General features: G+C 45.2%; 1 protein-coding gene across 5 annotated transcripts in view; it reads left to right on the plus strand.

Moving 5' to 3' along the window:
• The first annotated feature begins 12,472 nt into the window (after positions 1 to 12,472).
• AUTS2 (activator of transcription and developmental regulator AUTS2) overlaps positions 12,473 to 14,824 on the plus strand; it is a 780,406-nt gene continuing 778,054 nt past the window's right edge. For all 5 annotated transcript variants that reach the window (XM_054084892.1, XM_054084891.1, XM_054084894.1 and 2 more), the window contains exon 1: positions 12,473 to 12,783. In XM_054084892.1, coding sequence (XP_053940867.1) covers positions 12,502 to 12,783 — 282 coding nt within the window. In that variant the 5' untranslated portion in view covers positions 12,473 to 12,501. The remainder of the gene's footprint in view (positions 12,784 to 14,824) is intronic.

Here is a 14,824-nt window from a genome sequence, read left to right on the forward strand (position 1 = left end):
TGACTGTTGTGAGCAGTATCGAGGCACTTTGCAAACAGGGAAATTAAATCCATCCCCATTTCCACTAATGGTCTGAGTGAAGAACAAATGGCTGCAGTAATCTGCACACCACTGTTCATGACGTGTGTCAGTACCAAAGTCAGAAAACAGATCACAAATCTCCTGATGTGGCTTTTGATTTGAACCCTACAGTCCTGCTACGAATTAAAGGCAAAGGGAATCTTCCAGTTGAATTCAGGAGGAGCGGACCCAGGCTTTTATTAAGGATTCAGAGAAATGAGGCTGACGTTATTCCCTGGAAAGCACTGAGCACTGTCATCATCAGGTTCCTGCACTCTGCAGGGCTCCATCTGAGAACTTGGAAGAGGGTGATCAGGGCTAGATTTAAAGCCTATTAAAATGGTGGGTATTTCTTTTATGACTTCTCTGGGTTGGTCTTCAGCATGCTAAGATAATTGCTACATAAACAAGACGTGTATGGAGATCGTGGAAATGATGAACAAAAGGCAGGATATTATAGACTGTCTTCTCTACTGAAATGCAGTGTCTGAACTCAGCCTTTTCTCATGAATGAATAATGAAGTGGCCATGTTTTATTAGCGTTACTTAAAATTGTCTACTCGTTGAACAACCTTTTGAGCCTTTTAACACTTCTGCAATTTGCTGCAGCAATGATTTCTTTTTCTGTCCTTTTCAAGATACAGTAGCTAATCTGATCTCGGTGTTTCAGTAATTGTCTCAGTTAATGTGTATGGGGAATGATTCCATTCTGTGAAATGAATTCTAGGTGAATATTTAACTCTTACAACTTTGCTACATGAAGAACTAATGGGGTAGGAACATGCATTAATTGCTAAGCTGTTGATATATTAAGTAATTTTTATTCTTAGCTTTGCTTACCCACTACCCATTTCTGAGATCAGATTTGACTGCGGGAACCCTCCTAGTCAGGAGGAGCTCGTCAGGGCTTCATGCACATGTTGAGTCTTGTGCTGGTAAACCAACTTTGGACCAAGAGCTTAACCAAAAGAGACATCATTCTATCACCACCACAGCTTAGTGTGAGCGCAACAGCTTCTTCTGCTGAGGAGAGTAGTGCATTCACTAATGATACTGGTATAGTTCTTATTTAGTCTTTAGGGGCTTTATCCAAGCAGACCCAGCACCTCACTGCGAACTTTGCCTGCAGTACAACCATTATACTCGTTGCAGGCAGAAATAGTTTCTGAAGTAATTAGGTTTTTAGCAAAGCTCTAAGTTGACCAATGATGACACAAATCATTTGCCTGCAGTGGTGTTTGTTCCAGCACTGTTGCAACCCTGACTCTTCGGGGCAGAGCAGAATTTACAACCACCTGCAAAACCTTGTTAGAATTGTTATTTAAAGCCAAGCAGTGTTAGAATTTTATTGTTAATATTGGGGGGAATGTTCCTTGCAAGGCTGTGCTTTGATTTTTCTTTGTCTCCTGAAGCAACATGCTCACAGCCCTCTCAGACTATGTATTACAACGATGACTTATTCCACAATCCATTTTGAGCATAGCTGAAAAGTGTATGTAATATTGCTGCTGTTGTTTTTCTCTTTTTCTGTATAAAGTTAGTGCTTGATTTTATGTGTCATCCTCACCTGGTATATATTTGCATAGCTCTGTTGACATCAATAGCGCAATATTGATTTATACTGCTTCTGTCTGCCTCATTATTATTTTTTATATTTTGTTGGAGGAGCTTGGTGTATTTTCAGATTCATGGAAGATAAAAAGGGATTGCCTTCTTAGAGCAAAATATATACAGTGACTGCTGATGCGATATTTCAGATTGGGGCAAGTAAACAGGTAAGAAAATCTGTGAACTTCTGTAAATACTGAGGCTGCTTGTAGACCACCTGCAGAATGTATCAGATGTGTAGGTCGGTTTAGAGATGCCTTAGAATTCCAGCTATCCCTAGTAGTTAGAAGGATTTGGTATCCCAAGAAAACAAACTTGACTTTCCAGAGATGTCTGAAGTCTCCATCTCTCCCGACTGAATTATTAAGTCCATAGGTCAGGAGCAAGACACGAGGGTGGGCATAGATAGAAGGGGGAGAAGGGTGGTCAAAAATGAAATAAATGCCCAAGATATGGGTGGCCAGGAGCACATATTAATTCCTCTCCAGGGGTGTTATGCCCCAATCCACAAGCTACACACTCTTGACCTACACAAAGAAGGTGGTTTGAGGAACAGGAGGCCAACAAGGTCACTCCCAGAGAGAAAGGCAGCACTGCACCCAAACAATGTTTAAGACAGACAAAACAGTAAGTGACTTGGTCCTTAGAAGACAGAATAGTCTAAAGAAACAATACTACATCACTTTCCAGGCAGCAGCCATACCACATCTTGCAGGACTGTGGGAAACGCCTCCGTGCCTTGTCTCATTCATTTGCTCACGAGCAGGTGAAAACTGGCTGGAAATATAAAATACAGATCACGAAGGAAAGGATTTTGCTCCCTTTTACATCTACAGAACACACCTAACCTGCTGAGGATGATCAAAATCCTTTTCCTGAATCTTGGGGCGCTCATGTAAAGAGAAGCTCTTCCTAGGCACTTTTGCAGATCTATGATTATGTATTCGCTGTTACAGAGATTATACTACGAGCAAGATGACCCCACCTTATCTACTGTCACCTCTCAGATGAAATCCCAGTGTGTCAGCAGCCTACCCAGCCCAGAAAGGACTCTTCTCCTGTCGGATCTCTCACAGGTAAGCCCACTGGGCAGGAGGTCTGTCTCAGTCTCCCCTGCTGTACTCTGCACAGGAACCTTTAAGCTGCTTCCCAAGGTCAGTCCATGAAGTGTTAAAGGGAGAGAAATTGCAGACTTCATCCTCCTCTGCTTTCAGGGGCATTCCATCAATTTTCCTTCTTCCTTTTTCTTTTCTCTGCACACTGCACTTCAGATGGAAGCATCTGGATGGAAGAGAATTATCTCTTAACAACAACTTGGGTTGTAGCACATTTCAAAGACTCAGGTTTTATTAGTCACAGAAGACCTTGTAAAAGTTTGCTTGGGATCATTTTTAACAGCAACCAATAATCCTTCCCCCATCAGCCAATGAAAAACAACCCCAGCCTCCCCCCAGCTCCCGCACAGATGTGTCTTACAGAAATACAGCTATTTTGGAGAAGCAAAAGTGACATTTTCACCAAGCTGGAGGTTTTATCCACAGTAGCTTACACTAATACAGACCTAATTTCCTTCTGAAAGCTACCTGAACGCTAGGCACGCTTGATGCTCAGTTGGCATAATACTCTTTGGAGTGGTCAATAATTGCATTTGACTTCCCATTGTACCTTTCTGTCCTCAGTCTACTAAAGGCCAGAGGAGACCTTGTTGTGCTGTAAGCCCAGACTCTGCTTCTGCATGTTCTACGGCAGATGACTTTTTTCATAAAAGAATATTAATACAATAGATTAAATAGGAAGCCTGGAATATTCTCTCACCCATCTGCAGCAGATTTAAAAACAGGTAGGTTAAAAAGCAGCATTCCCTGCACTGTGAACTGCTTTAGTACCCAGTGTCATGTTCAGTCGGCTAACCCAAAAGTTAATGCCAGCAGTTTGTTAGTAATAAGGAAAGCTAATATATGGGGGGAAAGAGGCAGAGGGGGAAAATTGATTCCAGGGATGCAGCATCCCATGATTCTTATAAAGCTAAAATGAAAGCTGAGCACATTGAGCAGCTTTAAGAATCAAGACGCTCCTGTAAGTGCCTAAGTGCAGATGTAGGAACTTCAGATACTTGGGTATGAAGATTTGGACCGATGAGCCCAATTCTGCTCACTACAGATTAACTTCAATAGAACAGTATTTTCACTGGTAGAATGAGGCACATTGACAATTGCGAGTGAACTACAGGATGTCTCCAAATCCATTTCTGACAAATAAAGATACTGTAGCTGTCCTACTCTAGTGCCAACAAAAAAAAAATAGCAGAATGGTATGAACTTCAAAAATGTAAACCTGAGCTGTCATTAAAAATCAATTTTCATGATAAATTTAATTCACATTTCATAGAGAGCTGTGTAATATCAATAAAAATGCTTTAATAATTGCTGTGCTGGCACAGAATACAGTGTAAGACATAAAAAGATATAAATTTTAAGTAATTTAGAAGATGTGGAACTAAACACTGTTTTTTTAAAAAGAAATCCTTTCTCAGGGAGAAGAATTAACGTTGCAGGAGGATGTAATTTATTAGGAATTCCACTCCACCCCCATTTACAAAGACTGCTCTGAAATTAAAACTTTGAGAGATCAGGTTTCTAATTTATTCGAAGAGTTAAAGGCCAGAAAGGACCAGGATCAGGTAGTCTGACCTCGTGGATAACCCAGGCTATTAAATTTCACATAGTTCTTCCTATAGCATAACCTGTGTTGGGCTAAAACATAGTTTCTCTTAAACATTGATTTAAAATGCAAGGTAAACACATTCTTGCCTTTCTTGCACGTTCTTTTTGGGGAAGGTCAGAGAGAAGGAAAAATGCTGATTGCTTGGATCGCTGTGACATGCAGTAGAGCTGGTACAGCATGCAGTCGTGCAATCTGAACTTGGCATTGCTGAAATATAAACAGTTGGTCTTGTCTGGTAATAAAAGCTGACTAATTTTCAGGGCAGATACGTATGCTACCTATTTAGTACTATGCTGTTGTGAACTGCATTCAAAGGGACCAGGTATATGCTTCTAAGTCTCTTATGCATGTTTAAAATCCCATTCTCAAATGGAAAAAAAAAAAAAAACCAGCTGAGAGCTCAATGCTGAATTTCCTGAAGTCAATAGTAGTTTTCTCATTTACATGTAATTGAGGTCAGAATTTCAGCCTAGAAGATCAGTTAGCTTTTTGTGATGCTAACTGAAGAACTGTAATAATATTTGCAGTTTGTGCTTTGCTTCCACAGGAGATGCAATTCATTACCTTTTACTCCTCTTTCTTTTATTTTTTTTTCTATATAAATCCTGTTCTTGGTGTCCTTGATATTTGTTCCTCTGACAACATGAATGTTTGTGATTTTTCCAACTCTAATGTAGTCTCCAAAATTCCTTGATCTACTATTTATTTGATATTTTAGATTAAACAGTCAGTAAAATAGGATGGCAGCATCCAACCTCTCCAGGATCCTCCATCCACAACGACCCAAATTCTGATATTGCCATTTATCACCATGCTTTACAGTTTCACAGTCAAAACAACATTTATTCTAACCACACATAATTTTGAATCACATTTTCAAAGGAAGCTTCCTGAAACTCAGTGATATTGCTTTTCTCCTTGTATTTGCGAATGCTGCCATTCACCAACGCTCATTCTGTGCGAAAAGGAATCGTGGGCGATTAGAAGCACAGGTTTAGTCACCTTCCACTAGAGTGTTTATTAACAAATCCCAAGGAACTAGCAGAATCCAAAACCACTTGGGTTTGTCTGACCATACATGATAAACATGCACAGATTTATTGCTCGAGACTCCCCTGTTCTCCAGGGACCAAGATTTCCCTTGCTGTAAATTAACGTGGATCTGCTTGAGTCAATAGAACAAGACTCTGAAGTTCTTCTGCTCTTCTTGCTGCTCTATTGTTTTGGTTTCTTTTTTTTTCCCTTGATAAAATTACTCATTTTTTACTTTATCATCGGGTTTCCATCTTTTCTATAAAAACTTGTACTTCTGCTGATGCTGTCCGGCTTTTTTTTTTCTCCATTCTCAGATTTCCTGAACGCTAAGTTATTTGTAATAAATAGCTATCAGTTACAACATGGTTATTTTTTCACCAGCTACAAACCCCCAACTTTTCTAGGCCACCTAATCCACCTAAAACACTGATGTTTTCATGTGCCAAATGGTCTCCCACTACTGATAAGTCTGGTTATAGCACTGTTCTTATCTCCTAACAGAAAACCACAAGAAGTTTAGAAGAGAGATTCAGATGCTTGCCTACCTTGACCATTGCTGTCAGAAGGACACAAGGTGCTAGCAGATATGATCAGCCTGGTGGTCCGCCTAGGTCAGTCTCCTGTCTCTTGCTTTGTTTTAGAAGTTGTTTTATGTTCTGAGGCATTAAAATGTACATCTCCTTCAGCTACTTTGTAATCGATAATATGGTTACTCTGGAAGTTCTCATTATTCTTGACCTCAGAGCTAACTTATGGCATGAAGTTCCACTGACTGGGTTAGTTCATTAATTTGTGAAAGGAGTGATTGTCTCGTCTCTGTATACTTTCTCTTGATGTTGTTCTGAAAACTTGTCATCCACTATCTTCAACTAACTGCTTTTAGTACTACGTTTATGATTATTCTTGAAGTATTTCTTTTTTTAAAGGTCACAGGTGTCTATTTTCCCTTCTCGGTTCACTTCGGGCATTCCTTCTTCCTTAACTGTTTCTGTTTCAAACCATCTTCTAGGAAAACACCTTTTAGAACTACCAGTCCAGTCCTAAGCTATGAAGCTGACAACCTACTCTGAGAAGTAAAACAATCTGTATAAACAATGCAATTTGGAGAAAATTGTTTAAGTTTCATGTAACTATTTTTAAATTCCTACACAATTGCCCTAACTTTTACTTTGTATTAGAATTTTGGTTCTCATTATTCACTATTCTTATAAATGCACTATACGAGCAGGGTTGAAACAATAATGAAAAGGCTGTTTTTCTCATTTCTCTTGGGTTCTTTTGCATTCCTAGATCAAACTCCGTCTAAATTAAAAATAACAGTCTGCAAGATAGACATTCTGCTGTCTTAAACTACCCATCTCCTAAAAAGATGCTTACTCCAGAAAGACACATTTGCCTCTGCTGAACATCTTCTATCTACTAAAGTCTTAAAAATTCCACTTATAAACCTTAATGCCAAAACACAGTGCAAATTACTCTTGCTAGAAGCAAGATTCTTGCCCTTTCCTCAAGCAACAAATTATCTCCTGATTTTCTAGTTATTTCAAAGTATCCTTTTCAGATAGGTACGCCGGGGGCTAATACTAAGAAAACCCCCTTTAGTGTTTTTACAGTTGCAAATATTATTTTGCTCCAGTGCCTAACGGGGATATGGAAATTGCAATTGTTGCTTGTGGTGTGTGTTAACCTTTCTCTCTTCATTACTTAGGAACAGAAAGCTTTTGGTGTCTGTCTCAAATAAGAAGATTAGAGGTCTCTTAGTACATCTTCCAGAAGTACCCTTTTTGTGAGTGTTGATAACTAAGCATATCCAGTTGAGTACACCAGTCATTAACCTCAAAACCAGTGACTCAGCAAGGTACCAGAGCATACTAGTGTCTGCAAGAAAAACAAAAAGGCAAAAAAGGAAGCTGTTTTCTCACACCAGATGCCAGGCAAGATGTATTTCTAGAGTAAAAGCAAACAGGCAGCCTAAGAACAAATGTGCATGGAGGTCTGTGGTATCCTTCCCAGTAAGATGACTCGAAACACTCAGCTGGAGGCAAGAACACACCGGAGAGTGAACTTCCTGAGTATCTGTCTGAGGTTTTGTGCAATGGTAGGGTCTACCTGCCCTCCCTCCCAAATCAATCAAGATTGATGGAAATGCTCCTGCTAGATCAGACCTAGAAAAGGGATAATTTGCCTGTATTGTACCTGAGAAGACGACCAGTGATTTCTAACGCTTGATAGAAATATCACCCAGAAGAAAAGCGTTTTGCAAGGTAGGATGAGTTAGATGGATGGGTTTTAATCTTGTGTTTTTTTCAGGAGACATGCAAATCTAGGGATTTGTTTCTACAAATAATGTAAAATAAATCGCACGTCATTTTTATTTTCCACATACATGCATTCAAGAAGAAAACAGACTGAGCAGACTTTCAGCCATACTGTGAATGTCTGCAGAAATGTACCCGACTACAGGTCTCTTAAGTCACTTTAATGGTGATGGATGTGCAGGAAACTATAATCAATTACATTGCTCTGAAAATTACATATTTATTTTCCAAAAAAAACAACAGGTAGCAGTTGTTTGATACAGTATGACTTAATATTTCTCAGAAGACAGGGACCTTGTAATATTTGAGCTTGCCTGTATGCACAAATTGCATCAATTTAACAATATCTGTATAGCTTCTTCCTTATAGTCGGATTATATAGATATGCTGTAAGGTGGCTGTAAGTGAAGAAACCTGCATCAAAAGAGAGAAATGCGTTTTTTAAACAGAAAAAAATCTGACTAGGGAGATCTAAGGTCAGGTCTAGGAGGTGATGTTCTCCAGTTCGATATTTGAGAATGTTTAAAAACTAACCATGTGCCCCTGCAAGGAGCAGCGTGGCCTTCTGTAAGGTACACGCTCTCACGCTATCAGATTACTGACAGCTTTGTGCTTCCTCCTTTTCTGGTTCGCACCCGTATGCACCAGCTTAAATGTCACTGCATGCTGTCTGGGAGATGTGGTGTGGAGAGAGGTGACAAAGCTGTCCATTTGCCCTCTGGAAAGAGAAGGTGTATCTGATTCCCAGTATTTCATGTAATCACTTAATACTCACAAAAAATAGATTATTACTTGATCAGTGGCCTCAGCGTTAGGGTACAGGGTAAACAACATATTATACAATCAAGTGGAGCATCATCCCCTGAGAGTCAGAGCAGCCTAAAGGGAGACTGCTGGAAAAATACACACTCTGACACTCAGCCTGTGTGCATTCTGCTTGCTGTGGCCCTTCTTGATATCTCAATGGAGACATGATTAGCAGCTATAGGCAGACTGCACTACAAGACAAGGTCCTTGTAGAGATGAAGTACTAAATGATTGCCCTTTATCTTTTTTTCCCCCCCAACCTCCTCAATACGTTTCCAACTGCAGTAGCCTGATTGTCCGGTAGACAGAGGAAAGCCAGTGCTGCGCTTCCAGAGCCCTTCTCCATCCTGAACATTAAGACTTCACAGGTTTGGTTCTCTTCCATGCCTTTTTCTTTGGTCCTTCGCTATCCTTCTTCCTAGCAAATCTACTTCTCCTAGTGCTTCCACAGAATCATAGAATAGTTTGGGTTGGAAGGGATCTTAAAGATCATCCAGTTGCAACCACCCTGCGATGAGCAGGGACACCTCCCACTAGATCAGGCTGCCCACGGCAGACCAAACAGCTTCCTTCATGCACCGTTCTCCTCCCACGCCTGTTCTGTTACCCACAGGCAAGCACCCCACTTCTTATGGGGGACCATAAGAAGTAAACGTGTTAGGAGAAGGGTAGCTGTGAGAGGCAGAACGGGGATGGGAGAACACGAGATGGCCAAAACCGAGGACAAAGTTGATGGGGCGAGGTGAGGAGAAAGGCGTGTTAGGAAAAGAAATGTTGTTTTTGCAATATAGGTACTGAATTTTGCCCCATAAGGACCAGAGAGAGACACCCAAAATGTTGTCTCTCCCCTAAGTTAGGTCTGTAGTCCAAGATTAAAACACAGAATGATGCAATCCGTGTATAACACATGGTGCAAAGCCAGGTGGCGGTTAAAGGGGCAAGCCTAAAGAGTTCAAAGGAACCGAAACCATGGAAAGAAGTGCCAAACATATCCTGGGCTGCATCAAAAGAAGTGTGGCTGGCAGGTTGAGAGAGGTGATTCTGCCCCTCTATTCCTTTGTCGTGAGACATCAGCTGGAGTATTGTGTCCAGTTCTGGAATCCTCAACATAAGAAGGATATGGAAATGTTAGAATGGGTCCAGAGGATATTTTTTTTGCCTGTAATACCCTAAGAGAATTGGGTACCCAGCTCCCGTTCAAAGTCAGTAGTGTTTGGAGGTTTGTTTCCTAGAAATGCCTTTACAAACCTCAGTCTTCGCATACCAACAGCAGCTCTGGGAGCTGCCCTCTTGGAGGAGTCAGCTTGGGCTCCCAAGCTGCACACAAGCCTTTTCATTCCTGCTTGCTGGCCTTTTTTCCTACATTTTACTACCCAAAAAGCTGAGAGGTGATCTGGCGTCCCAAGAAGCACCGTGCGAATGCTGCAGTTGGCCAAAACTCTCAGGGACACTTTCAACGCTGTGGCCAAAGCAAACTGAAATCAGGAAGGGAAGCACTTGTGGTGCTGGAGCATCTCCCACATGAGGACAGGCTGAGAGAGTTGGGGTTGTTCAGCCTGGAGAAGAGAAGGCTCCGAGGAGACCTTATAGCAACCTTCCAATGCCTGAAAGGGGCTACAGGAAAGCTGGAGAGGGGCTGTTCATAAAGGCTTGTGGGGATAGGATGAGGGGCAATGGGTATAAACTGGAGAGGGGCAGATTTAGACTGGACATAAGGAGGAATTTCTTCATGATGAGAGTGGTGAGGCCCTGTCCCAGGTTGCCCAGGGAAGCTGTGGCTGCCCCATCCCTGGAGGGGTTCCAGGCCAGGTTGGATGGGCCTTGGAGCCCCTGAGCCAGTAGGAGGTGTCCCTGCCCATGGCAGGGGGTGGAACTGGAGGGGCTTTAAGATCCCTTCCAATCCAAACCATTCTGATTCTCTCAAGTGGAAGAGGGGTTGCCTGGGGAGATATGAACGGGGCAGGAGACTCGATGGGCTAATTTGAAGCAAACTTTGAAGTACGAGCTCAGTGGTGAAAACGGGCGGGTTAGAGGTGACATGTGTAGGCGGGTGGGATACGGAGCAGACACACGCCCTTGCCCCCCTCGAGGGATGCGCCTCCATCCCCACCGGGTACCAGGGCACGCGAGGGCCACGGGCGGGGCAGCGCACACTGCGCATGCGCCGTGCGCATGCCCCCGCCACCCCCCCTCCCGCGCGCGGGGTGGGAGGGAGCGAGGAGTGGGCGTGGCGTTGCCGGCAACCACGTGACCGGCGCGCGTCCGGGCGGTCGCTGGGGGCCGGCAGCGCCATCCGCCCCGCGCCGGGCCGGGCTGGGGGCGCGGCGGCGTGTCCCTCCGCCAAGGGCTGTGCCTGCCGCCGCGCCGGGGGGGGGGGGCTGTGTGGGGGGAGCACAGAGCAGGCACCGGGGCTGTCCCCGCCGGTGCTGGCTGAGCCGCCGCTGTGCTTTTCATTGTTGTTGTTTTGGGGAGGGGGCGCCCCCCCCTTCTCCCCAACCTGGGGTCTATTGTCACCATCGCACCCCCTCCCCGCCACAATTAACCCGATGGATTTGCCGTGATCGATCCCTAGGAATAGCCGGGGGGGCGGGCGTGTTTGGGGCCGCTTTTTCTCCTCTTTCTTTCCCCCTTCCGTTTTTTTCGTCCTCCTTTTTTTTCCTTCACGTTTTTCTTCCTTCCCCCCTTCCTTTTTTCATCCTTTTCCCCCTTCCCTTTTTCTTCCTTCCCCCTTCACTTTTTCCTCCTTTCCCCCCTTCACTTTTTCCTCCTTCCCCCTTCCCTTTTTCCTCCTTTTTCCCTTTCCCTTTTTCCTCGTTTTTCCCTTCCCTTTTTCTCCTTTTCCCCTTCCCCCTTTTCCACTTCCCTTTCCCCTTTCCCTTTTCTCTTTTTCCCCCTTCCCTTTCTTTTCTCCTTTTTCCTCATTCCCTTTCTTTCTCCTTTTCCCCCATTCCTTTCTTTCCTCCTTTTCCCCCCCCCCTTTCCCTTCTCCCCCCTTTTTTTCCTTCCTTTCCCTTTTCCCCTTCTCCTTCCCCCCCCCTCCTCCTCTTTTATTGTTCGGTTCTGTTGGCGGGGCCGGGCTGGGATCCCAGAGCTCGGCTCCAGAGTCCATCCCTGGTCGGTGCCTGAGAAAATTGCATCTGGATGCATCGTGATTATTGTGTTTGATCCAGGGAGATAAAGGAGGAGGGGGAGAGGAGTGCGTGCTGGTGGGGAGGGGACGGCTGCACCCTTCCCCGCACACACACACTCGCGCAGGGAGGAAGGGAGCTCCCGACATCTATACCTACAAATAGATATATTTTTTTGCTCCCTCCCCTCGGAACTTCTTGCAGTTGGGGAGGAAAGGAAGAAAGAAAATAAATTTCGTGCAAGGAAATACTCTCCGCTCCCTCCTTCCAGCGGGTCTCGCTCCTTCTTTCTTTATCCCCCCCTTCTTTTCTGCTTTTTTTTTCTCTCCTCTCTTTCGGAGATCCTCGCCCTCCCAGCCCCTTGATCAAAGCATTCCGCTATTCTGATTTATTGCCTGCTTGGGGAGGCTGCTTTTTTTTTTTTTTTTCCCCTTTTTTTTTTTTTTTCTCTTTTCTCTCTCGCCTTTTTTTTTTTTTTTTTTACAAAGGCGACCTGAGATCAGCCATTACTTTCCTTGGCTCGCTTATAGGAATCTCTTACATTTGGTGCTTGCTGCTGGTGGAACCGCACTCGGATTCTTTCATCCCCCTCCTCCTCCTCCTCCTTCTCCTCCTCCTCCCTTTCTCCCTCCCTCCCTCCCCCGTTATTCCGCCGGGGGAGCCGGATTTGTGGCTGCGGTGGGGCGGCGGGGAGGGAGGGGGGGGTGGGTTTGAAACGAAGAAGAGAAGAAAAAAAAAAAAAAAAAGGGGGTGGGGGGGGAAAAGAGGAGAAGAAAAAAAAAAAAAAAAAAGCCTGAGATTGAGAGAGAGAGAGAGAGGACATGGATGGCCCCGCGCGATGCAACGGGCTTCGGAAGAAGCGGCGATCACGCTCGCAACGCGACCGGGAGCGGCGGGCGAAGAGCGGGCGGCGCGGCTCGAGCGGAGCCCCCGGAGCCGCCGCCGCGCTCTCCTCTTCGGGCTCGGAGAAAGAAGACAATGGGCCCCCGCCACCGTCCCGGCCTCGGCCCCCCCGCAGGAAGCGGAGGGAATCCTCCTCGGCCGAAGAGGACATTATCGACGGTTTCGCGATGTCCAGCTTCGTCACTTTCGAGGCGTTGGAGGTAGGAGCGGCGGGGCTTTGTGTGTGCGACTCATTGTGTGTTGGGGGGGGGGGAAGCGACTTGGACAAACCCCCCTCCCCCCCCCCCCTCCCCTGTTCCCTGCTGCTCCATCCCTGGGATGCCTCTTCTCCATCCTAGGCTGCCCCTTCTCCATCCCTGGAATGCCCCTTTTCCAACCCTAGGCTACCTCTTCTCCATCCTGGGATGCCCCTTCTCTTCTCCATCCCTAGGGTCTCCCTTCTCCATCCCTAGGGTACCCCTACTCCATCCTAGGGTACCTGTTCTCCATCCCTGGGATGCCTGTTCTCCATCCTAGGGTCCCCCTTCTCCATTCTTAGGGTACCCCTACTCCATCCTGCGATGCCCCTTCTCCATCCTTAGGGTACCTCTGCTCCATGCTGGCATGTCCATTCTCCATCCTAGCGTACCCTTTCTCCATCCCTGGAATGTCTGTTCCCCATCTTAGGGTACCCCTTCTCCATACCTGGGATGCCCATTCTCCATCCTAGGGTACTCCCTTTCCCTCCTAGGTTGCCCCTTCTTCATCCCTTTCCCGGTCCCCGGAGTGCCCCTTCCTCACCCTTCGACACCTGCAGCACAGTGATGGGTGAGTGGAGGGGGACACACTGGCTTTCCAAGCCCACCGGGGGTTGTGTGTGCTCTCCCATCCCCATTCCCGTGGTGGCTTCCCATTCCCCCATTCCCTTGCACTTCCCATTCCCTTCCCATGGATCAAACTTTTCGCTGTGTCCCGGCGGGGCCACCCACTCGTGTCCGCAGGGCAGCGTGGGTGATGCTGTGGGTGCACCCAGCCCAGCACGCCTGGGTACCGCCGTGCCCCCCGCTCCCAAAAGATGGAATGGAGGGCTCTGCTGAGCCCTTCGGGGGCTTCCCGGGCGTTTCCTCCCCCATTCGGCTCGGCCGAGGCCCCCTTGTATCCCCATCACCCCGTCCTGTTTGTATTAAAGAGCTTTGTTGTTGATAACTTTTGCTCCGGAGAAGTTTGGCATGGTGTAAAAGCAGATTATTTTTTTTTATTTGGATTTATGTGTGCTGGAGTCACAACTGGAACGCTTATTGACTGTCAAAGTAAATGTAGAGGTGAAGCTGATTGTTTAACCCCCCCAAAAAATCCGTGTAGCTCTTAAGCTGTTTAAATATTTAGCCAGGAATACTTAGTGGTGTTTTCAGTGTTTTTTAGGTTCTGTTTCTTTTTGGTTTTGATGCGGAGCCAGATTTTGTCCTGGGTTACACCTGTATCCATCCAGACTAAAGCCTCTGGGAGAACTTACTGGGGTGTAACTGAAGGGAGGGTTTGTTCACTCCAGCAAACCTCCACATGGTTGGTGTTAGGTTCGTGTAAGCAATAACGAACAAATGTTGAGGCAGTGAGGAGACTTGGTTTCACCACCATTTCTCACCCTTCTCAAACCAGAAAGAGGAGGAGTGTGACTACATCTTTGTCGGCAGGAGTGAGGTTTGCATGCTTCTGTTTCGGACAAAATTCTGTTCTTCCTCAAACAAAGCCTCAGTTTGTGTCGCTAAGGGATTTGTGGGAATATGGACTCGAGAATTTGGCCTTGGTCCCTTTCTGGAGGGGAAGTGAAGAGCAAGTTTTATGGTCAGAACTTGGTAGGGTATTTTAGAAAATTACTTTGTTCTGTTTTGCTTCTCATTTGTTTATTTTCCACTTGAAATGAAAATAATTGCAGTGCTCTTTCCTCTTCGAGAAGCCAAGAATGGCTACTACTTACATTCCATCGTAATCCTACATCGCTAAAAAGGAGAGGAGTAACATTACCCAGTTCTGCCAGCTAATATCACATTCAGATAAAACAATAGCTCGCACACTGAGACTTGACATACTTTTAATGTTCTTGTGATAGGTGGCACATTTTGACCTAACGATTTCATGCTGTGTTGAGAAATAATGTCACAAAATCGTTGTTAGGTGCTTTTTCCTGCAGCTTGGTACGTATGTTGAGAAAGTTGTTTCTGAGGATCAGAGGGAGAGGAAGATGTCTAAGGCACAAGCCCAACG

The sequence above is a fragment of the Cuculus canorus genome, chromosome 20 (assembly GCF_017976375.1).
Source record: "Cuculus canorus isolate bCucCan1 chromosome 20, bCucCan1.pri, whole genome shotgun sequence".
NCBI classification, from domain to species: Eukaryota; Metazoa; Chordata; class Aves; order Cuculiformes; family Cuculidae; genus Cuculus; species Cuculus canorus.